The 25,869-nt window shown below is 44.4% G+C and overlaps 1 protein-coding gene across 1 annotated transcript in view; it reads right to left on the reverse strand.

The window, feature by feature from the left end:
* Positions 1-202: 202 nt before the first annotated feature.
* EDNRB (endothelin receptor type B) overlaps positions 203-25,869 on the reverse strand; it is a 61,399-nt gene continuing 35,732 nt past the window's right edge. The window contains exons 6-8 of the mRNA XM_063957120.1: positions 7,118-7,251; positions 6,367-6,475; positions 203-1,390 (exon numbers count right to left, since the gene is read on the reverse strand). Coding sequence (XP_063813190.1) covers positions 1,238-1,390; positions 6,367-6,475; positions 7,118-7,251 — 396 coding nt within the window. The 3' untranslated portion in view covers positions 203-1,237. The remainder of the gene's footprint in view (positions 1,391-6,366; positions 6,476-7,117; positions 7,252-25,869) is intronic.

Here is a 25,869-nt window from a genome sequence, read left to right on the forward strand (position 1 = left end):
ATCGCTGGTGCTAGATTGGCCTGCCGTGCAGGCCAATCTAGCGGGTCGCTCACTTCATCCGCTGGGTGAAGTGAGCGCCCCCCCCCCCCGTCTCCCCCCGCACGCTCAGCACAGATCGCGCTGTGCTGAGGGGCGGGAGAGATGTGTGCTGAGCGGTTAGCTCAGCACACATCTCTCCCGCATCGGCCCGTCTATATGGGCCTTTAAAATTCGGATTTATTAAACTTCGAAGGAACTTCGGGGGTAATTCCAAGTTGATCGCAGCAGGAATTTTGTTAGCAGTTGGGCAAAACCATGTGCACTGCAGGGGAGGCAGATTTAACATGTGCAGAGAGAGAGAGATTTGGGTGTGGTGTGTTCAATCTGCAATCTAATTTGCAGTGTAAAAATAAAGCAGCCAGTATTTACCCTGCACAGAAATAAAATAACCCACCCAAATCTAACTCTTTCTGCACATGTTATATCTGCCTCCCCTGCAGTGCACATGGGGGGGTCATTCCGAGTTGTTCGCTCGTTATTTTTTTGTCGCAATGGAGTGATTAGTCGCTAATGCGCATGCGCAATGTCCGCAGTGCGACTGCGCCAAGTAAATTTGCTATGCAGTTAGGTATTTTACTCACGGCATTACAAGGTTTTTTCTTCGTTCTGGTGATCGTAATGTGATTGACAGGAAGTGGGTGTTTCTGGGCGGAAACTGCCCGTTTTATGGGTGTGTGCGAAAAAACGCTACCGTTTCTGGGGAAAAACGCGGGAGTGGCTGGAGAAACGGAGGAGTGTCTGGGCGAACGCTGGGTGTGTTTGTGACGTCAAACCAGGAACGAAACTGACTGAACTGATCGCAGATGCCGAGTAAGTGTGGAGCTACTCAGAAACTGCTAAGAAGTGTCTATTCGCAATTCTGCTAATCTTTCGTTCGCAATTTTGATAAGCTAAGATTCACTCCCAGTAGGCGGCGGCTTAGCGTGTGCAAAGCTGCTAAAAGCAGTTTGCGAGCGAACAACTCGGAATGACCCCCATGGTTTTGTCCAACTGCTAAACAAAATTCCTGCTGCGATCAACTTGGAATTACCCCCATCATGAGGATGTCAGAGTTAAGTGCTTGTACAATACTGTATGTAGTGAGTGATTTCTTATGGATTTGTAACACGAGCACTAAAATTTCAGGTGACCGGCTCAGATATATAATCCTCTTACTGTACATTTGCTCTTGGTCAATTTAATATTATTTTAAACAAAATTAAATCGATACATCTTCTGTTTCACAGAGGAAGGCCTTTTTTACAGGAGTGATAGTCTCATATGCATGTTCATGACCTTTAAACTTTATACAGGATTGCTTATCTTCCACATTCATTAGGTCTTTGGGTTGACACCAGCAACATAAACATGACTGAAAATAAAAATTTAAAAACACTAAGTTGGATATTTAAACTTATAACATATACAGATGCATTTGACACCATAATCTTTCTGTGTTTATATGATGGGAATCTCACAAACTCATAACTTATCTGCTAACTGTCTCGATTTAGGAAGAACAGTTCTGACCTGAGGGTTCTGTCCTACTGGTCAGAAAAATATGTGAAATATGTAGCATTCATGGCTGCTCTGTTGCGAGTGGTGTATGGAACAGCTAAATACTGTAGGTGTTATTATGCCTGTTTATGATGTGATGATGTGCCCATTGTGAGTTGGCTGCACCCTCTGTCCCCAGTTCCAAATGCTTCAAGTTGTACATACAGATAGATACACGGTTATCTTGGTTTATTTGCTGCGCCTAGGCACACCATGGTTTATTTACATAAACCCTTCATCTATTGTTCTCAGCTGCAAAACAATACAGAGAACAATACAGCAGGGGATTAAGTCATTACAGCAGGGGATTAAATTCGACTGCCCAGTCTCAGTAAATCCGATTAAAGGCCAAGATAAACATGGACCCATCTGTATGTCACTAATCTGTTCTGCTAGGGTACCTTTCACTATCTATGGCCACCGGCTTGTCTTGAATCTTCTGCTCTCATCTCAGTCAGTGGCAGAACTACTGGCAGTGCAGCTTGTGCATTACAGTGGGCAGTGAGCAGTGAGCTGTAAGGTGCTCAGTGTTTGCTATAAGGGGGTAGTGAGCTGTGAGGAGGGCAGTCAATTTGTGCTCATTGTCTACTCAGGAGATTAGAAATTTCCTGTGTGTGGCATTAATTCCCCCCTATATGTTTCATAGTGTAATAAATGTAAGTGAAATTCCATTTGTAATCTCCTGTGTCCACAGGTTTTGTTTTGGGTGTTGGGGGGGGAGGGGGCTAAATGCATATTTTTGCAAATGGGCCCACCATTTGCTAATTTTGCTACTGTTCCCAGCTATCCCCAATTTTGGCAGGAAAATCCCAATTCATGGACCTCGAAAAGGGGAGGAATACCAATAATTATTTTGTCCTGACTTTATGTGTTTGCCTAGACCGGTCACTATGTTTCAAAAGATCAGCTCACTAATCTAGCTGCTGTGAGCATCTGACTGTCATACTGGTGAGGTCGACTACCAGTGACCAGAGGGGAGAGATAAAGGGGGAGATTGCTGAGAGACACAGAGTGAAGGGGAGCAGGCTAAAAGACACAGATTGACAGGTGGGAGGCTGAGAGGCATAGAGTGAAGGGGTGAGGCACAGAATAAAGTGGAGGACAGGATAAGAGATTACAGAGTGAAGGGTGAGAGGCTGAGAGGCACAGAGTAAAGTGGGGAGGCTGTGAGGCACAGAGTGAAGTAGGGCAGGCTGAAAGACACAGGTGGGATGCTAGGAGGCACAGAGTGAAGGGTGGGAGGCTGAGAGGCACAAAGTGAAGGTGGAAGGCTGGCTTGCAACAGTGTATTTCATGTGGACCTGGATTGTTTCAGTGTTTCTCTCCCCAGTGTGACTAAAAATGGGGTGTGATACATAGTCATGCTCATACAAACGTCATACTGAAGGCAGGCACACAAAAATTGGGCGTGGCCTTGAGGCAGTTAGGCCATGCTCATTTGTTTGCGCGTGCATGATACCAGCTCTTTGACTTGACTACAGATATTTTTGGGCTTTTACCCTCTGACTCGTTGGCCAACCCTGGGTTACACGCTATTTGATTCTTGCACATGTCAAAAAAAGATACCCTTGGACAAAAATATAATGTTTGATAACAAAAATGGTCATAGACACTTGTCAATAGACTCTCAATTTTATATTCTTTAACAAGAGCAGTGGAAGGTGTGGCATCTGCTAACTGCTGATAGAGGGCCTGATTCAGGTTTGTTAGCAAAGCAAAATAGCTCTCAACTGGGCAAAGCCGTGTTGCACTGCAGGTGGGGCAGATATAGCATGTGCAGAGAGGTTTAGATTTGGGTGGGTTATATTACATAGTAACATAGTCACTAAGATTGAAAAAAAGACAATTGTCCATCGAGTTCAACCTATTTGTGGTCTCCTATGCAGTCTTATTATAGGACTAGTTATTTTTTTGTTAGGACTAGTTATATTAACTATAATGCGTGCCCAACGGACCATAACCCTGAATATCTATATCCAATAGGAATTTATCTAACCCATTCTTAAAGGTGTTGACTGAGTCCGCAGTTACTACTCTCTCAGGCAGGGAATTCCAAACACGTATTGTCCTTACTGTGAAAAAACCTTTTCGCCTCAATGTGCGGAAACTCCTCTCCTCTAACCTAAGCGAGTGACCACGTGTTCTCTGTGCTGATCTTCTAGAAAACAGATCCCTCCCAAGCTCTGTGTATTGACCCCTTATATATTTGTAGATGTTGATCATGTCCCCTCTTAGTCGCCTCTTTTCCAATGTAAACATGCCTAGCCTTGCAAGCCTTTCCTCGTATTCCAGCGTCTCCATGCCCTTGATTAGTTTGGTCGCCTGCCTCTGAACCTTTTCTAGCTCCAGGATATCCTTTTTGTAATATGGTGCCCAAAATTGCACACAGTATTCAAGATGAGGCCTCACTAGTGATTTATATAATGGGAGTATAATACTCTCGTCCCTTGCATCAATTCCCCGTTTTATGCATGCTAATATCTTATTAGCCTTCTTTGCTGCACTCCTAATTTGGGTACTGCTGCTTAATTTGTTATCTATGTGAACTCCTAAGTCTTTTTCCAGTACAGAATCCCCTAATATTACCCCATTTAGTATGTAGGTGTTATTTTTGGTCTTGCCCCCACAGTGCATTACCTTAAACTTGTCTGTGTTGAATCTAATTCTCCATTTTGCTGCCCATGCTTCCAGTTTAGTTAAGTCATTCTGAAGAGACTCAGCATTCCCCGCCGTATTTATAACCTTACACAATTTGGTATTGTCTGCGAAAATTGATACCATGCTCTCTAGACCCACTGTTAGGTCGTTGATGAAAATGTTGAACAAAAGTGGTCCAAGTACAGACCCTAGTGGCACACCACTTAGTACTTTAGTCCAATTTGAAAATGATCCATTGACCACAACGCGCTGCTCCATATTATCTAACCAATTACTGACCAAAGTGCATATTGTGCTCCCTAGCCCTATTTCTTGTAGCTTGTAGATAAGACGCATGTGTGGTACATTGTCGAAAGCTTTGTAAAAGTCTAAAAAGATTATATCCACCTCCTTACCCTGATCAAGGTTCGCACTTACTGTTTCATAAAGCCAAGTAAGTTGGTCTGACATGATCTGTCCTTCCCAAATCCATGTTGGTTCCTTTGAATGACCTTATTTGCTTCAAGGAACTTTTGAATACTGTCCCTTAGAATACCTTCCAATACTTTCCCCACTATAGATGTAAGACTAACTGGTCTATAATTACCTGGTTCAGCTTTGCTCCCCTTTTTAAATATCGGCACTACCTCCGCTATACGCCAATCTTTGGGAACCATACCCGATTTAACCAAATCCATGAAGATTAAACATAGAGGTCTTGCTAGTTCAGCGTGCAGCTCCATAAGAACCCTCGGGTGAATTCCATCGGGACCAGGTGACTTATTAATCTTTAACTTTTTAAATCGGTCACAGACTACCTCCTCACATAAATAAGCATTTAGTAGTGGGACATTATCTTTGTTGAGATTTTGTGTTAGACCCAGCATTTGGTCCTCTCTGGTAAATACTGTAAAAAAAAACTTGTTTAGTTTGTTTGCTATGTCATTATAATATTTGATCAAGACTCCCCTCTTGTCCTTTAAAGGTCCTATACGCTCCTTCTTTAGTCTCTTTGCTGTTGATGTACTTAAAAAAAAATTTGGGATTCGCTTTGCTTTCCTTTGCTACTAATTTTTCAGTTTCTTCTTTAGCCGCTCTTATTCCTTTTTTGCATATTTTGTTACAGTTCTTATAGTGTTGAAATGACTCCGCATCCCCTCAGATTTGTATTTTTTAAATGCTCGTCTTTTTTTGTCCATTAATTCCTTTATATTTTTGTTAAACCACATTGGTTTGGGGTTTTTATTCCTTTTTCTGCTGCTGGTGGGAATACATTTACGAGTATTATTAATTAGCAGTGATTTTAATACATCCCATTTCTCTGTAGTATTTTTTCCTTGAAACAGAATTTCCCATTCAATGTCCCTTAACGCTTCCTTCATCATGTCAAAGTTAGCTTTGCTAAAGTCTAGAGTCCTAGTTGACCTAGTATAGGACTGCTTATGAAAACGGATATTGAATGTGACCATATTGTGGTCGCTGTTACCTATGGGCTCTCCTACTTCAATATTTGATACCAATTCCCCATTGTTAATACCAGGTCTAAGATTACATTGTACCTAGTTGGTTCCTCGATTAATTGAACTAAGTAAATATCATTTAGCGTGTTTAAAAACATATTGCACCTAGCAGTATCACATGAATTGATTTTCCAGTTTATCCCGGGATAGTTAAAGTCTCCCATCAGTACTATGTCCCCTACTCCTGATGCTCTTTCTATTTGGTTTCTGTGCAGGGTAAATAATGGTTGCTTTTGCATGTAGCGCACAAATGTTAGACAACTTTATTTTACACTGCAATTGAGATTTCAGTTTTAACACACCCCACCCAAATGTAACTCTTTCTGCACATGTTGCATCTGCCCCACCTGCAGTGCAACATGGTTTTGCCCAGTTGTGTACTTTTTTGCTTTGCTAACAAACCTGAATCAGGCCTAGAGTACAGTACTATTTTATTAACTTTGCTTTTAACATAAAGCACTGTTGCTAGAGTATGAGTTACTATAACATGCTATAGTATTATCATATCTATCTATTTCTAAATATGTACTGTATATTATATAATATACACCCACTTATAGTGCCACACTTAATAGAACTCGCAGAATGTGTTTATAATCAATAACAATATAACAGTACAATAGGCTTGTCTTACCTTAAAGCCACTTTTAAACGTTGTACTAACCAAGTAAAGTGCAATTGGATTAATACAGGAATTTATGTCAGCCATATTTTTACCAATATAGTCCAATATAAGAAGAAAACTGCAAATGGAAGAAAATATATGTATAAAGTATTGAAAAATATTATATATATATATATATATATATATATATATATATTGTAGTTTATGTAAACAGATACGTTAGACCTTTAACATAATTGTGATAGAGAGAGGACATATATTTCAAATATGTTAATGTGCAGATGAAAGCAATATATATATACTATATACTCTTTCATGGAATGGGATGCGTTTAATTTACCGGCTGTCGGGATCCCGGAGGTCTGGATACTGATGCCGAAATCCCGACAGCCGGACTCCCGGCGCAACAGGGCTATTCCCACTCGTGGGTATCCACGACACCCATAGAGTGGGAATAGATCCTATGGAGAGCGCAGTGAGCCACCGAGCCTGCAAGGAGACTCTTAGCACTCGCCCCTATGCTGGCATTCTGGCAGGCGGGATATTGCTGTCAGGATATTGACAGCCAGCATACCGTCTGCTGGTCATCCATACCGAACCCCATAGAGCACTCTACTATATATAGAAGCCTTGGACCTTAAATGCACGTATAATAAACTAAAGAAGATCTATTTCCAACTTGTGTGCTTTTCAGTAGTCTGTTTTGAGCTAAAACAAACAAACATAAAATACTATTGTCTATAGGCAGTTATTATTTTACCTTAGTAGTTCACATCTCTTTGTATCTTCTGGGTCATACAATGTAAACTTAATCATCCGACTGAGGTGTATTGGTAGCCAGCAAACCGCAAACACAAGCACTAAGCAAAACACAGTTTTTGCAACATCACGTCTCTAAAAGATAACGATAAATACAAGATGCACAACGGTTATTCAGATCTAAACTTTTCTTTATCTGCTTCTAAATTTTGCAAATTTTGAAGGCATCACATTATATAGAAGTTGAACTTGCTCTTTTAAAAGACAATGTATGTGTATATTATATTGTTATTTCTTTTACAGATTACTGTCCCTAATACAACTCCTTAAAGAAAAGAGAATGGTGTAGATAGAGCTTTACTCTAAAGGTGTGTACACACTGTGCGATATGCACGTAACTTTTCATACGATTTTGACTCATACTTGCCTACTCTCCCGGAATGGGCGGGAGGCTCCCGAAAATCGGGTGACCCTACCGCCCCCCCGGAAGAGCAGGCAAGTCTCCCGATTTTTTAGGGACCCCCCTGCCCGGCCGCCCACTTAGTGAGTAAAGTGGGCGGTCCGGGCAGTCGATGACGCGATTCAGCAACGCCCCCTGCTGTATAATGCCGGTAATCGCGGCATTACATAGCAGGGGGCGTGGCTTAAATGAAGTGCCGCGGTAACCCCTCCCCTGTTCCACCTCCGCCTGCCCCATTTTGCCTCTGCCCCGGCCCCTATCCGTGTCATAACCCCGCCCCGCCCCCCTGCTGAGCCGACCTGGCTGCTCTCTCCCGGAGAGAGCAGCCAGGATGTCGGCATGTATGTTTTGACTATATAGTCAAAATTGAAAGTTAGTGCATATTGCACCGTGTGTACACAGCTTGCGATGCCGATGTGCAGTCCCGCGGGATCGGCATCGCAAGCAAAAATATACTGTGCAGGCAAGTCAGTTTTGACTATCTCGTGTAAAAGATAGTCAAAATTGTCACGTAGCCAAAATCGGTATTGCAAGCACAGTGATTTTTGCTTGCGATACTGACCACAGTCCATGTCGCACAGTGAGAATCGGGCTGAACCCGAATCTCACCATTTGTATGGACCTTTATCCTAACCACCAGTGCCGTTTCTAGCCAATTTGGCTCCCAGTGCAAGATTTCAAAATGTGCCCCACCCCCATTGCTATAAAAAAATGCGCCCCCCCCATAGCTATTAAAAGAAAAGGCATGCGCGTGCCGAAGACGCGTGCGCTCCCTACAAGGGGGCGTGACCTGATTACAACGGGCGTGGTCTTGTTAAAGTGGGCGTGGTCTCATCTGATATCATCACGGCCACCACAGGGAAAAAAATATAAATATCAAAAGTCCCCATTTTACACATTACAGCAGGCAAGTGTCCCCATTTTACACAGCACGGCAGGCAGGTGTCCCCATTTTACACATTACGGCGGGCAAGTGTCCCCATTTTACACAGCACGGCAGGCAGGTGTCCCCATTTTACACGGCAGGCAGGTGTCCCCATTTTACACAGCACGGCAGGCACGTGTCCCCATTTTACACATTACAGCAGGCAAGTGTCCCCATTTTACACAGCACGGCAGGCACGTGTCCCCATTTTACACAGTGCGGCAGGCAGGTGTCCCCATTTTACACAGCGCGGCAGGCAGGTGTCCCCATTTTACACAGCGCGGCAGGCACGTGTCCCCATTTTACACAGCGCGGCATGCAAGTGTCCCCATTTTACACGGCAGGCAGGTGTCCCCATTTTAAACAGCGCGGCAGGCACGTGTCCCCATTTTACACAGCGCGGCATGCAGGTGTCCCCATTTTACACGGCAGGCAGGTGTCCCCATTTTAAACAGTGCGGCAGGCAGGTGTCCCCATTTTACACAGTGTGGCAGGCATGTGCCCCCATTTTACACAGTGCGGCAGGCAGGTGTCCCCATTTTACACAGTGCGGCAGGCAGGTGTCCCCATTTTAAACAGTGCGGCAGGCAGGTGTCCCCATTTTACACAGTGCAGCAGGCAGGTGTCCCCATTTTACACAGTGCGGCAGGCAGGTGTCCCCATTTTAAACAGTGCGGCAGGCAGGTGTCCCCATTTTAAACAGTGCGGCAGGCAGGTGTCTAGTGGTGGGGGAGGAAGGGAGAGGGAAAGAGAGAGAGAGAGACTATTTACATTGAAGATCTTCCCGCTCTTCGAGTCAGGACGCTTCATCTCCCTCGCGCCGGCCGCCTCCACCTTCCAGGCTTGTCTGCTCCTCCTCCCTCTTGAGTACTCCTGCTTGGGGGGCGGGGTTTCGCGTAATGACGCGATTGCGTCGTGACGTCACGACGCAAATGCATCATTCCGCGAAACTCCACCCCCCGAGCAGGAGTGCTCAGGAAGAGGGAGGAGGGGGAGAAAAGGACACGCAAAGTGCCGCGGCGGGCGCCCCGTGCGGTTGTACGGCTCGCCCGCCGCTAGAAACGGCACTGCTAACCACCCCCTCCAGAAGTCTAACTGTAACCTCCCCTTCCTGAAGCCTAAGCCTAACCTCCCCCTCCTGCATCCTAACCTTCCCCTCCCACAGCCTAACTGGAATACTCACTGGCGGAATATATCGGTATTGTGACATTCAGCATCCTGTTGGGATGCTGACTCCATCCCCATTTGAGCCAGGTGTTGCTATTAGAAAAATGCACTTTATAAATGACTAGCTGTTCTCCACACGGAAGTTTCTGATTTTCATGGTTGTAAATATAATGAGTGTTAAAAAATCTAGAGAGCTGTAAATTTGAGACGTCTTAATGTAAATAAATATTAATCCATATTTCTTGGCATTACCAGAGAACCACCCATAGCCAGTGGCGCCAAGGGGTGAGTGTGTGTGTGTGTGTGTGTGTGTGTGTGTGTGTGTGTGTGTGTGTATGTGTGGGAAGGGGGTACAAATTACTGGGCCTCCCTCCTTACCTGGCAGCAGCAGCTGGAGCTCTTCTACTCAGCTCAGCACACGTTGCTGTGTGCTGGACTGCAGTGTGTACAGGGAGGTGATTAAATACAAATTCTTTCTGGGAGTTTTTCTAAGAGTGCATGACCACACCTACTGTGATAAGGCCATGCCCCCTAAAAAGTACTTGGGTCCAGCCAGGCTCTCTACTGCCCTGCCAGTAGCAGATACGGTAAAACGTGATCAGACCATTTTTGTAGCTTATTATATTCTACACACTGGAGGTGCAATCCAAATTTTAATCCGATTGTCCATTTGGACGTTATCGTTCATGCAACGCAAGCCACGCATTGGTAATGATGTCATTATGTCAACCCCCTTTTCATCCCTTAAGGGGAGGTTATTTAAGATTCTAATTACGTAGTATTTCCACCCTGTAGAATACCTATGTTAAATTTCAGCTTCCTAACATATCGGGAAGTAAGAGAATTAGTGATGAGTTAGCCAGTCAGTGAGTGAGTGAGGGCTTTCATATATATTGTCAAAGTCAGAAAAATGTCTCAATGCACGTTGCCATATTTGCACCGCACACTGGTCCGCGCTGCGCGTGCGTACGCTCTCCCGTGAAGGCGCATACCCGCAATAGCGTGCACTCGCAGGCGCGGTATGCGTATTTACGGTAGAGTTTATGTAGTCGTAGCGTGCGACTCATTCGTTACAAATGTTCACAATTAATGTAGTTTATAGATCATGGTCCCTTTGATAGATTCTGAAAGTTTGGTTAAAATACAATGTCCCAGAGCTGAGGAATCCCTCTTTATATCGTACGAAGGGTCTAACAGGAATCATACAGCAGTGTTTGGTACCCATCGGAAGAGTATTTAATTAGCAATATTCCGGTGTTGGTTTGGAGCGTATTAATCGCTCGTGCGAATAGTTATGGACATAAGAAGTTTATGTCCATTTCTATTATTTACACATACTCAGGTATGCGGCGGGAAACCCAGTTTCCCACCCACCTGAGCTGTTGGAAATCGTCACAGCCCACCTGTATGAATCACCCTATGACCTTTTGTTATGATACAGGGCCGAATTCCTTCGGCCAATGGACAATGGGATTGTAGGACCAGGAGATTGCATTGTGTGTGGGGCATAAATAGGCAGGCCGACCACATCCAGCTCTCACTCTTCAACGGTTCTCATTGCTGAAAATCGGGTGCTGGATGTCCAGGCGCATGCGATCGTTTCCCCTTGTGCGTAAGTTTCTCTCCGTAATCATTGTCTTTCTGTGAGCCAACTTCTCTCTATCTCTCTCTCTCTCTCCCTCTCTCTCCCTCTCTCTCCTCTTTTCTCTTATATCTCCCATAGTATTATAGTATTGTATTGTATTTCATTTAGGTCAGAGTAGTATTGTCTTTTTGTATTTTAGTTCTGTGGTTAGGAAGTCTCTGTTATATTGTAGTGTATCATTTGTACTGTTATCCCCTTTTACAAGTATATTAGATATAATACAGTTAATAGGCTTTGGAACCTAAACCAGTATCTGTGTGTTTTCTATAGCGTTAAGTGTTCACTTGAGCGTCAGTGACGCTCAAGCAGCTTTGTAGTTAGTTAGGTTACACAAGGTTGCACTTACACCCTGTACTCACATTAAGGTATTCTTTGTAATTCTTTGGTATAAGGTTTAAACATTAAGGTATAGCGTTGTGAGCGTCTGCGCCGCTGGTGACCTCCTCGTGGTCTCGAGCGTAAGCTACGCCATAGCGAATCATTACTCTAGTCATAGCCAATAACGTGTCCTGTGATCCCTGGGCCGTGAGCGAACGTGACGCTTGAGCGTCTCGCCTACGGCTGAGCGATCGTTACGCAACTAGCGTACCATTACGGTACTTCTTAAGTAAACAGCGTACAGTGTTCTTAGCTTCATAAAGGGTTGTTTATACGACAAAGGAATTTAGCATTGTCAATTGGGGACTCGTCCTATCCTTCTCATATCTGCACTAGGTAGATCAGCAGACATTATCCCCCAGCAAAGGGTGGGAGGTTGTCTCCCAGTGCTGACGGGATAAGCGTCTGCTTCGCTTAGATAAAGAGTGCTGAAGGAATCCGGGAACCGGAAGTAAGAACAAAACGCTTGTGTCTTTTAAAACTGTTTATTTCTCTTCTGTCTTGCGTATACACGCACGCATACATATATCTGCATTTTCTGTTTCATTTTCGTATATCACTATTCCTGTTTGCCAAATTTTATAGTTGATAGAAAGTGCTAAAAAGAGATTTGCTGTTATTTCATAGTAGAGGTGATAGTTAAAGTATAGAACAAACACACGGTTTGTCTGAGATACAAGGCAGTCAGTGTGGATTGCGGTAGATGATCAGGGATCATTTACATTGATAAAAATAGAAATTGTGTTACGGTGGATCTTTATATTGCGTACACGTGTCGCTAACAAAGACTAGCGTACGCAATCCAAAGGCAGACGCACGCAGCGTTCATTACGCAACGTAGCGTCCGGTTACGCCCACGTAGCTCAAGCTGTGATAAAGTGAAGTAACGCAAAGGCAATAATTAACGCACAGCGGTAGATAACGCGACGCGGTAAATAACGCAAATCTATTTTTGGAAAAATCTGAAATTTAGTTTAACAGATCCTGCTCCTAATTGGTAACACTTTTGGCCTAAAGACAATTTCTGCGCAGAAATAGATATAGAAACAAAAGTGTACATGTGTTGAGTGAGTGTGTTTTGTATACAAAAGTTTATATAACTTTAAGGTGGAACCAAAAGGAAAGCCGGGTACTCGTCAAGGGACATACGTGTAAGTGACATATACGGTGGCTAGGGAGGCATCCCTGGTTAAATAATATTTGAGCATTAGAGTATAGCGGACCATAAGGTAACAAGACCAGGAGGTCATAAGGTAACAAGACCAGGAGGTCATAAGGTAACAGACCAGGAGGTCATAAGGTAACAGGTAAAATAGACAAAGAGGTCCGCTATAAAAGTCCAGTGGCACAACGCCTGGGGTGTTGGTGCAGAACCCATATAGGCCATACAAGCTCTTGCTGAAGGAATCGCGGCCAGAAACATCGATTCCATTGATCTTTCAGTACATGACAAGTAGTGCTCGTGTACTGAACGATTGGACCGCACGTAATTGTGTGCAGTAGTTAGTAATCTGACCTAATACCATTAGAGTAAAGTGGTCACAAACGCTATTTGTACATTCTGACGTGATTTGTGTAATTTTTTATTTTTGGAAGGGAAGTTCGCTGGTCACTCAGGAACTATCCAACAACCGATACTTGCTGGGGAACGCGCCCCAGTAAATAAAGGTTCACAGGGGCCCTAGGTTGGGTACAGCAGCTCTGGTTACAGTGATTGCAGTACTGGCCAACGTGGGCGAGAAGTAAGTGGGGTACTTGATAAACCACCACCGCCGGCCTGCCCAAGGACATCTTGGTTTGTTTGTAAGGGTTCGCTGAAAACCTTGAGATAAAGATCCAAGGAGGAATAAGCAACGCCTGCAGATTATGGGGGCCATTTGTTCAGGTAGGGGGCGATCAACCTCGGTTCGGGTTGATTCAGAGAACCGACCAGTTGGGTCGGCACGATATGTAATGTGTGAAAAATACGGTAGTCACACAGAGGTTTTATGTGATGAATGGGAGAGAATGACTGTACAAGACAGGGACAAATTCCCAAGAATAGGTAGCTTCAGTCCAGAAGTGTTACAAAATTTAAGGAGGAGGATATGTCTCGTAAAATCAACAAAGAGACGAATTCAACATCATGATTGTTTACAGTTATGGCACCAGGAAGGTGAGATACAGAGAGGTTTGGCTCTGGCGGCAGGATCTGGGGCAGTCAGGAAGTTGATTGCCACAGCTCCTCCTCCACCATACATTGCAGGAGAGAAGTTGATTGCGGAGAGAAACGCACTGGGTTGTAAAACACAAACTCTTAGTAACCCTGTAAATGTTAATGACGTTAACCAAATAACTCATGCAAGTATTAACCCGTGCAAGATGTACCCTGTTTTGAACCTTCCTCAGGAGTGTGATCAAGAAGACGATTCAGCAACAATTTCAGCTCTCTCCCTTGCAGCCACCATAGCAGAGACCACAGTAGGCACAGCGACACCCACGAGATTAGTGAAAGCCCCTAGCGGAGGGATAGGTGAGGTCGTGTCAACGGGTAAGTACGGCACCATGCACTACACTGAAACAATTGTACCACAACAAGCAGTAGAATCTACACAGGAAGAGGCTGTTAGAATTGCTCCTGTAAGGGTAATAGCAGTTCCCAATGGAAAAACAGATGTGTCTGGAGCCACTCCCATAAGGAACATTGCCATGTACACTCCATTTTCCCGAATGGAATTAAGAACAATAGTGTCCGAATTTCCTGACCCCAGGAAGGATTTAGTTGCTAGCCAAAAATACATCAGGGATCTAGGTAACACTGTAGAACCCAACAACAAGGATTGGCAGATACTGCTAAGAGCTTGTTTACCTTCCAATGTTGACGCAACTCAATTTTTAGCTGATTGTGCATTGGATAAAGATGTACCGCTTACAGACGTGTACAACAAGGATAATGTAAAAAGGATAAATTTACAGCTAAAAGAGTATTTCCCAGCCGTTGTTAAATGGAATAAAATATTTTCCATTAAGCAAAAGGAGTCCGAAACGGCAATAGAATATTTTCACCGGGCACTATTAGAAATGGCAAAGTACACGGGTATAGAAGACATAAAGACCAACCCAAACCATCGGGAAGTAGCAGTATCTGTACTGATGGATGGTTTAAAGGAAACATTAAAGACTAGGGTTCAGACCACGCAACCATGCTGGCGAGGTCTGTCAGTGTCCGGCTTGAGAGAGGCTGCTATTGATCACGACAGAAACATCACTAGGCACAGAGAGTCGCAAAGTGATAAGTTGATGTCCGTAAGTATACAGGCGCTGACCACAAGGCAGCCTGCGTATGTACCACCGAATCCTGTGGGTAAGGCAAGTGTAATAACATGTTTTTCTTGTAACAGACCGGGACACTATGCACGAGAATGTAGAACAAAGAATGTACAAAGATCTTTTCAACCCCCTAGACAACAACACAACACACGACATTGGGAGCAGGGTCCACAGAGGCGGAGTTTTGAGCCACATACAGGGGAAACAAAAAGATATCCCCCGAACAGAGATTGGCATGCCTCTGGTAGTTCCCAGCTAACTCCCCCACAAGTAGTTGCTGCCAATGGGATTCAGGGAGGTCAGCATACCCAATAGGGGTATGGCCATACCTGTAATCTGCAGCCAGTTAAGTTGATTGCCAGTCTTGGAAGCGAACCAGAGATTGCAATCAATGTGGCTGGTAAAACTTTAAACTTTCTTGTAGACACAGGGGCGGCCAAGTCAGTGATAAATTCGACAGTGGGCATGAGAACCACTGGTAGGACAATTCCAGCCATGGGAGTAACAGGAGTAGTCCAGCACTACCCTGTTAGCAAACCAGCCGAGATTACAATAGGGCCTTTGCATACCAAGCATTCCTTTTTGCTGGCTGCATCTGCACCAACTAATCTCCTGGGAAGAGACTTACTATGTAAAATGGGTTGCGTCATTTATTGTACTCCTGAAGGTGTATTCTTGGACATTCCTGAGAATCACGCTCAGGAAGTACGAGACATGCTAGACTCCCCATCAAAATTAATGTCACATTCCATTATGACAAATAGGAATCCATCCCAAGTAGAAGAGATGACATCTCAGATACCAGAGTCGCTTTGGACAAAAGATGGACAGGACACTGGATTAATGGCAAACGTAGCTCCAGTAGTTGTGCAAGTAAAAGATGGTAGGATAGCTCCAAAAATCCCACAGTATCCTCTGAAGCCAGAGGTGGAGCTAGGAGTTTTTCCCGTAATAGAGCGCTTGCTGCAACAGGGCATTCTAGTAAGAACGTCCAGCACCGCAAATAGTCCCATCTTCCCTGTTAAAAAGAGTGGGGGGAGGGGTTACAGGCTAGTGCAGGATCTAAGGGGGATTAACAAAATAGTTGAGAGTCAGTTCCCCGTAGTGCCTAATCCAGCTGTCATCCTAATGCAAATTCCTCCCACTGCCAAATTTTTCACTGTTATTGACCTCTGCTCCGCTTTCTTTTCGGTACCTCTGCACCCTGACAGCCAATATTTGTTTGCATTCACATACAGAGGAGTCCAATACACGTGGACTCGGTTACCCCAAGGTTTCATAGATAGTCCAAGTATATTTTCTCAGGCTTTGCATGATTGTTTACAGTCTTTCCAACCGGAGAGTGGATCAGTGTTGATACAGTACGTGGATGATCTACTACTGTGTTCTGATTCATTGGAGGCATCTCTGAAGGATACGAAACAGCTCCTGTTTCATCTTTCAGACACAGGTCACAAGGTTTCCAAAGACAAGTTGCAATTATGCCAAGCTAAGGTAAAATATTTGGGACACTGTCTAACACAAGGACTGAGACACCTGACCGCTGATAGAATCCAAGCCATTAGAGACATGACACTGCCACAAACCCAGCAACAGATCAGGACGTTTTTAGGAATGTGTGGGTATTGCCGTAATTGGATCCCAGGGTTTTCCATATTGGCGCTACCTTTGCAGGAAATGGTCTCCTCAAACAAACCTGATCGGATTTCGCATACAGACGAATCCGAAACAGCATTTGAGAGACTCAAACAGTGTCTAACGCAGGCACCAGCACTAGGTATGCCAGACTATGGGAAACCCTTTGAACTATACGGAACAGAAAGTGCTGGGTGCGCAGCAGGTGTACTAACACAAAAACACGGTGATGCCAGCAGGCCAATTGCATACTACAGCGCTCAGCTAGATACGGTAGCGCGATCCCTCCCCACATGCTTGCGTAGCGTTGCGGCGATAGCATTGCTAGTGACAAAAAGCGAAGATGTCGTGCTAGGCCACAACCTCACAATCCATACACCGCATGCGGTATCTGCCTTATTGAATTCTGCCCAAACCAGACACGTCTCATCAGCAAGGTTTACAAGATGGGAATTGGCATTAATGGCCCCCGTAAACATCACCATAAGAAGATGCAGTGCATTAAACCCTGCAACATTTCTCCCAGGTGTGCCTGGTCAGACACAAAGGGTGGAAGGTGAGAGTGATGGGGAAGGAGGATTTAATGCAAAGGAAGATACACATGATTGTATGGAATATTTGACCCAAAATTTTACCGCAAGGCCTGACATCAGTGACAATCCACTGGAAGATGCAGAACTCACGTTCTACACGGACGGTAGTTGTCACAGACAGTCAGACTCGGGAGACTTGTGTACTGGATACGCAGTCGTAGATGACCAAGACACCATAGAAGCGGAACCGCTAGGCCCACCTCACTCAGCCCAGGTTGCTGAACTGGTCGCCCTAACCAGAGCATGTGAATTGGCTAAGGGTAAGTCTGCCAATATCTACACCGATTCTAGATACGCGTTCGGGGTAGTACATGATTTCGGAGCGCTATGGCGTCTCAGAAATTTCATGACGGCAGCTGGTACACCGATAGCGCATGCAGCTCACATAAAAAGGCTTCTAACAGCGATACAGGAACCCGATAGAGTGGCTGTTATCAAATGTAAAGCACATACATATAGCCAAGACCCAGTATCCCTTGGTAACAGCCGAGCAGACGAAGCCGCAAAGCTTGCAGCTGCTACCCCCATACAGACAGACACCACACAACTGATGGTATTTAATACCATCAACACACAGAAGTTGTGTGAGATGCAGAATTTGTGTTCCACACAGGAAAGAGCAGTCTGGAAGGCAAAGGGATATGGCCAGGAGTCCTCAGGGCTCTGGACGGATGGACATGGTAAACCAGTGGCCCCCAGGGCATACCTTCCATGTCTGGCTGAAGCAGCTCACGGGCTGACTCATCTAGGCAAGGAGGGGATGTGCAAATTGGTAAGAGCATACTGGTGCGCCCCAGGATTCTCCTCTCATGCGGGTAAAAGAGCAATGTCATGCCTTACCTGTCTGAGAAAGAATATTGGAAAAGCAATACCTACAGAACCATCCCATATCCCACCTGCCGGCGGCCCTTTCCAGGTAATACAAATTGACTTCATTCAATTACCCCCATGTAGAAATTTGAAATATGTACTTGTCTGTATAGATGTTTTCTCGAATTGGGTCGAAGCTTTTCCAGCAGCTACAAATACCGCTATGTTTACTGCTAAGAAAATTGTGCAGGAATTTGTATGTAGATATGGTATCCCTAGAATCATTGAAAGTGATAGGGGTACCCATTTTGCAGGTGATGTCTTTCAAGGAATGTGTAAGTTGATGGGAATTGATAGTAAGCTGCACACTCCGTACCGTCCACAGGCGAGTGCGAAGGTCGAAAGAGTGAACAGCACTATTAAAAATAAATTGAGTAAAGTAATGGCAGAGACAGGATTGACGTGGCCAGAAGCTTTACCCATTGTTTTGTATAGCATCAGAACCACTCCCAGGTCCCCTCTTAACCTGTCCCCTTTTGAAATTCTGTTTGGTCGACAACCGCATGTCATGATTAACCCTCAGGATGATTTGAAATGTAACAATGAAGTAACTGTAAAATACTTGATTAACATGAGTAAACAGTTGAGGAATCAAAATGATAATCTGAAGTTGGTGATTCCTGATTTACCAGATAGTAATTGTCATGACATTGAACCTGGGGATTATGTAATGATACGAAATTTTCTACGCTCAGGTTGTCTTATTGATAGATGGGAAGGACCATACCAGGTCTTATTGACTAGCACCACAGCATTGAAGGTTGCTGAGAGAGAGACTTGGGTCCATTCATCCCACTGCAAAAAGGTTGCCGATCCAGAGAAGTCCCGTGATAAGGAACAGACGGTAGAGGTTGTATCACTGGAGTGTCTGTTCCAGGAGGACTGAGGCGGCACCTGAGCCTTGAAGACCGAAAGCAGTTGTCGACTCCCTTCTCCCTTTTATTGTTTTTCTCCACTTCCCAGCCCCTCTCCCTTAAGATTTCTTTTTCCCCCTTCTCATTCTTCTCTATTTTTTCCTCAAAGATGGACTTGCCCCAAGAGACTGTGATCCGGATTTTGATGTTAACCATGATGTTGACCAGAGCAGTCTGTTCCGGCGAGAGTACCATAGAGGTTGAGAGAGGTTCTGGAATGGGTTCCGATTATGATGATGGAGGCGTAGTTTTCCAAGATCAACCAAACCAACAAGCAAAGGCGAGTATCAGAAAACGATCCGATAGAAGAAATTGTGATGGATTGTTAGCTGAAGAAAATTGTATCTGTAGGCTCTGTGATAATCTGGTTGAAGATGGATGCATAAAGAAATGCCAATCTAGTTTTAATATCCATATGGACCGGCATCCATTGAGTGACTATCACTCTCTAGTGGGTAACGTGTTAAACCAAACAGATTGTTGGGTATGCTCTCAAGTACCTCAGGGTCACAGTAAATCAGGGCTAGTACCATTTCCTTTAACGTTAGGGGAGGTACTTGAGCTAAGTGGTGGGAGACCGGTGGACCGGAGGTTTAACATCTCCAGCCCTCCTAGTTTGAAGCTCCACCAATACCATGTGGATAGGTCCCTCTTATGTTTTAACATCTCCAATCCCAGAAAACCGGGAAATTGGGAAGTGTCATGGAGCAACCTTACCATGACCTTTTCACACAGAGCAGATAGAATGCCTACAGATACAGAGCTCGTACGCCACATAGCCAGTAGAGGAAAATCTTTCCGGTATCGATATACCTTAGGAAATAGGATTACTAGAGTTGGAGAGGTATCACCAGGATACTGTGCACATATCGTACAAACCGATACGTGCATTAAGCAGATGGAAGAATTAGGGTCAGGAGATTTCACCTGGAAGGTTTGTAACATGATCATGTCCTTCTCCGTCCCTTATGTTCTCCCCGATGATGCATATTTCATATGCGGGAGAAAGGCGTACAAGTGGCTTGCCCCAAACTCTGAAGGATTGTGTTATATTGGAAAAGTATTGCCTGAAGTGATGACTGTAACACATGACAAAATGAAGGACATACACCGTGGTGCCCAAGCTCCTTATACTCACACTCATTACGAGCACCGAGTTAAAAGACAACTGTCAGAAAGGTTAGAGCATCCGGCCTCTGATCTTATCCATGAATCCACCGGGATTCAGGTTCTGGTAGCGTTAGATTTCACTCGTACCGCTCGAGGAGTGATGAATTATAGATACATTTCCGCACTCGCCAATTTGTTAGATAATATCACTGAAATGTATGATGACACGTTTAGATACACTGGAAGAGAACTTCAAGCTTACAAAACAGAACTAGTTCAGCATAGGATGGTTCTTAATTATCTTACAGCAGTAACAGGCGGATATTGTGTTACATTGGCAACACAGTACGGCATAAAGTGTTGCACGTATATCACAAATAGCACCGAGGACCCGGTAGAGGTCATAGACCAAAAGATGGACGATATTCTCCAATTGAAGTGGGAATTTCGTCGAAAACACAATCTCACCCTTGCTGCTGTAGGTAATGAGCTGACTGGTTGGGTGTCATGGTTGAACCCGCGAAATTGGTTCTCCGGTTTGGGAGACTGGGCTCAAGGAGTCATAATGGATGTTGGAAAGTTTCTACTATGTATCTTGGGTATCGTTATATCGATTGGATTGATATTTAGATGCGGGCAGGCTTTAATGAGGTGCAAACAAAGTACAAAAGTGATGAGCTTGAGGAGTGAGGAAACCGTAATTAACCTGGATTTGATTTATGACCCAATGATAGAAACCAGGATGTGATGAAAATGCGATTATACGGTCCGTTTCTTTCACCTGTTTTTCTGCTTTTTCTCCAAGATACAAAGACCCCCTTGGACGAGGAAGCTGACGAGACGAGATGTATACAGACAACGGATTGACCAAAGAAGAAGATTTGACAACTTTAAATATGGACACTTGATGAACTTTGCCATGGATCCCCAGTTTCCCTAGTACTTTTAAACTCACGCTAGCCCAACATTTTTTGTAAATCTGATGGCTCAGACAAAGCTATTTGCTCATGCCCAAGGAGCAATACAGCGCAAAGAAGACGACTCTCAACAGATACCGAACACAACTTCGACGACAGATGTACATTTCCCTGACATAGAATATCATTGCATTTTCCATAAGTGTTCTTTATCTTCATCTCTACAACCCTCAGGTAATGACACACATAGACGATAGGGAATACAGGCACAGATATCAGCAACCACATACCTCCCCCATTCATGTATCATCAACTAAAATGTGCTCCCCATTTTGTTCAAAATCCGAAAAGAGCTCGGTAAAGTTTGACAGCCCATCCACAGACCTGTACCACAGGATAAGAAGGAATTCAAATGTATACTTCGCAATACCTCGAAGCTTGATTTACAACACGTACGGCACGATGATACATGACCCCCCAAACATGGATTCATACACACATGCTTCTGCTATCTCACTAGGTCATACCCTCTTCACACCTTCTCCTCTCTCCTCCCTTACCCAACCATGGAAATCAATTAACCCCTGACTTGCATTTTTCTCCTTAAATGTTTTGTGGCAGTTATTATTGACTGCCAAAGGGTGGACTGTCAAAGTCAGAAAAATGTCTCAATGCACGTTGCCATATTTGCACCGCACACTGGTCCGCGCTGCGCGTGCGTACGCTCTCCCGTGAAGGCGCATACCCGCAATAGCGTGCACTCGCAGGCGCGGTATGCGTATTTACGGTAGAGTTTATGTAGTCGTAGCGTGCGACTCATTCGTTACAAATGTTCACAATTAATGTAGTTTATAGATCATGGTCCCTTTGATAGATTCTGAAAGTTTGGTTAAAATACAATGTCCCAGAGCTGAGGAATCCCTCTTTATATCGTACGAAGGGTCTAACAGGAATCATACAGCAGTGTTTGGTACCCATCGGAAGAGTATTTAATTAGCAATATTCCGGTGTTGGTTTGGAGCGTATTAATCGCTCGTGCGAATAGTTATGGACATAAGAAGTTTATGTCCATTTCTATTATTTACACATACTCAGGTATGCGGCGGGAAACCCAGTTTCCCACCCACCTGAGCTGTTGGAAATCGTCACAGCCCACCTGTATGAATCACCCTATGACCTTTTGTTATGATACAGGGCCGAATTCCTTCGGCCAATGGACAATGGGATTGTAGGACCAGGAGATTGCATTGTGTGTGGGGCATAAATAGGCAGGCCGACCACATCCAGCTCTCACTCTTCAACGGTTCTCATTGCTGAAAATCGGGTGCTGGATGTCCAGGCGCATGCGATCGTTTCCCCTTGTGCGTAAGTTTCTCTCCGTAATCATTGTCTTTCTGTGAGCCAACTTCTCTCTATCTCTCTCTCTCTCTCCCTCTCTCTCCCTCTCTCTCCTCTTTTCTCTTATATCTCCCATAGTATTATAGTATTGTATTGTATTTCATTTAGGTCAGAGTAGTATTGTCTTTTTGTATTTTAGTTCTGTGGTTAGGAAGTCTCTGTTATATTGTAGTGTATCATTTGTACTGTTATCCCCTTTTACAAGTATATTAGATATAATACAGTTAATAGGCTTTGGAACCTAAACCAGTATCTGTGTGTTTTCTATAGCGTTAAGTGTTCACTTGAGCGTCAGTGACGCTCAAGCAGCTTTGTAGTTAGTTAGGTTACACAAGGTTGCACTTACACCCTGTACTCACATTAAGGTATTCTTTGTAATTCTTTGGTATAAGGTTTAAACATTAAGGTATAGCGTTGTGAGCGTCTGCGCCGCTGGTGACCTCCTCGTGGTCTCGAGCGTAAGCTACGCCATAGCGAATCATTACTCTAGTCATAGCCAATAACGTGTCCTGTGATCCCTGGGCCGTGAGCGAACGTGACGCTTGAGCGTCTCGCCTACGGCTGAGCGATCGTTACGCAACTAGCGTACCATTACGGTACTTCTTAAGTAAACAGCGTACAGTGTTCTTAGCTTCATAAAGGGTTGTTTATACGACAAAGGAATTTAGCATTGTCAATATATATATATATATATATATATATATAAATTTGAGGTGTGAGCGCAAACCGAGTTTGAATGGAGAACGTCTGTGGAACTACAAGTCCAAGTCCAGATTGTTAGATCTAAACTGAAACAGGTAAAAATCTCCAAATAATCTGGCTGCATAATCGTTTAGAGCAGTTGTCGTCCACCCCGTTCTCCCGTCTCCTAACGGGGAAAGATTATGTCTAGAGAAAATAGAATGATGGGGGGCGCCAATAGTGCATTAAAAGATGACAATTTATTAGCACATCATAAAACACATGTCTAAAAATTTAAGCGTACCAAAGATCCATATGGATGGACGCTGAACAAGGCAACATGCAGTGGTGAATCCATCTTGTATCTTTGATTTTAAAAAAATGTATTCGCAGTGATTGTAACACTATCTTTGGAACGCTTACAATTTTAGACCTGTGTTTTATAATGTGCTAATAAATTGTCATCTTTTAATGCACTATTGGCGCCCCCCATCATTCTATTTTCTCTAGACATATATATATATATATATATATATACACTGCTCAAAAAAATAAAGGGAACACTTAAACAACACAATGTTACTCCAAGTCAATCACACTTCTGTGAAGTCAAACTGTCCACTTAGGAAGCAACACTGATTGACAATCTATTTCACATGCTGTTGTGCAAATGGAATAGACAACAGGTGGAAATTATAGGCAATTAGCAAGACACCCCCAATAAAGGAGTTGTTCTGCAGGTGGTGACCACAGACCACTTCTCAGCTCCTATGCTTTCTGGTTGATGTTTTGGTCACTTTTGAAAGCTGGCGGTGCTTTCACTCTAGTGGTAGTATGAGACGGAGTCTACAACCCACACAAGTGGCTCAGGTAGTGCAGCTCATCCAGGATGGCACATCAATGCGAGCTGTGGCAATAATGTTTGCTGTGTCTGTCAGCGTAGTGTCCGTCCAGAGCATGGAGGCGGTACCAGGAGACAGGCCAGTACATCAGGAGACGTGGAGGAGGCTGTAGGAGGGCAACAACCCAGCAGCAGGACCGCTACCTCCGCCTTTGTGCAAGGAGGAACAGGAGGAGCACTGTCAGAGCCCTGCAAAATGACCTCCAGCAAGCCACAAATGTGCATGTGTCTACTCAAACGATCAGAAACAGACTCCATGAGGGTGGTATGAGGGCCCGACGTCCACAGGTGGGGGTTGTGCTTACAGCCCAACACCATGCAGGACGTTTGGCATTTGCCAGAGAACACCAAGATTGGCAAATTTGCCACTGGTGCCCTGTGCTCTTAACAGATGAAAGCAGGTTCTCACTGAGCACATGTGACAGACGTGACAGAGTCTGGAGACGCCAAGGAGAATGTTCTGCTGCCTGCAACATCCTCCAGCATGACCGGTTTGGCAGTGGGTCAGTAATGGTGTGGGGTGGCATTTCTTTGGGGGGGCCGCACAGCTCTCCATGTGCTCGCCAGAGGTAGCCTGTCTGCCATTAGGTACTGAGATGAGATCCTCAGACCCCTTGTGAGACCATATGCTGGTGCGGTTGGCCCTGGGTTCCTCCTAATGCAAGACAATGCTAGACCTCATGTGGCTGGAGTGTGTCAGCAGTTCATGCAAGACGAAGGCATTGATGCTATGGACTGGCCCGCCCATTCCCAGACCTGAATCCAATTGAGCACATCTGTGACATCATGTCTCACTCCATCCACCAACGCCACGTTGCACCTCAGACTGTCCAGGAGTTGGCAGATGCTTTAGTCCAGGTCTGGGAGGAGATCCCTCAGGAGACCATCCGCCACCTCATCAGGAGCATGCCCAGGCATTGTAGGGAGGTCATACAGGCACGTGGAGGCCACACACACTACTGAGCCTCATTTTGACTTGTTTTAAGGACATTACATCAAAGTTGGATCAGCCTGTAGTGTGTTTTTCCACTTTAATTTTAAGTGTGACTCCAAATCCAGGCCTCCATGGGTTAATAAATTTGATTTCCATTGATAATTTTTGTGTGATTTTGTTGTCAGCACATTCAACTATGTAAAGAACAAAGTATTTAATAAGAATATTTCATTCATTCAGATCTAGGATGTGTTATTTTAGTGTTCCCTTTATTTTTTTGAGCAGTATATATATATATATATATATATATATACACATACACACACATATATATATAGATTAAATTAATTATTGGGAAGAGCTATCACGTCTATGTAATAGCAGATCATCTGACAGTTCAGTCTGGAGCACTCAGGTTCTTGTCAAGTAGAAAAGACATATGCAGTGATCTCAGAGGAGCAATTGTTGAGCGTCGCCCATCTACCTAGCAGTGGGTATCCCAATACATTCCCCAGAGGTCAAACCATATGTTCCTGCTGAGAACTCATGTGAACCCAAAAGTCTCATGCAGAAATTTCCAGGCCACTGTTTGCACACTTAAGCTGAATACACACTGGCCCTCATTCCGAGTTGATCGGTCGCAAGGCGAATTTAGCAGAGTTACACACGCTAAGCCGCCGCCTACTGGGAGTGAATCTTAGCTTCTTAAAATTGCGACCGATGTATTCGCAATATTGCGATTACTAACTACTTAGCAGTTTCAGAGTAGCTCCAGACTTACTCTGCCTGTGCGATCATTTCAGTGCTTGTCGTTCCTGGTTGACGTCACAAACACACCCAGCGTTCGCCCAGGCACTCCCACCGTTTCCCCGGCCACTCCTGCGTTTTTTCCGGAAACGGTAGCGTTTTCAGCCAC

Source organism: Pseudophryne corroboree, chromosome 2 (assembly GCF_028390025.1).
Source record: "Pseudophryne corroboree isolate aPseCor3 chromosome 2, aPseCor3.hap2, whole genome shotgun sequence".
Lineage (NCBI taxonomy): Eukaryota > Metazoa > Chordata > Amphibia > Anura > Myobatrachidae > Pseudophryne > Pseudophryne corroboree.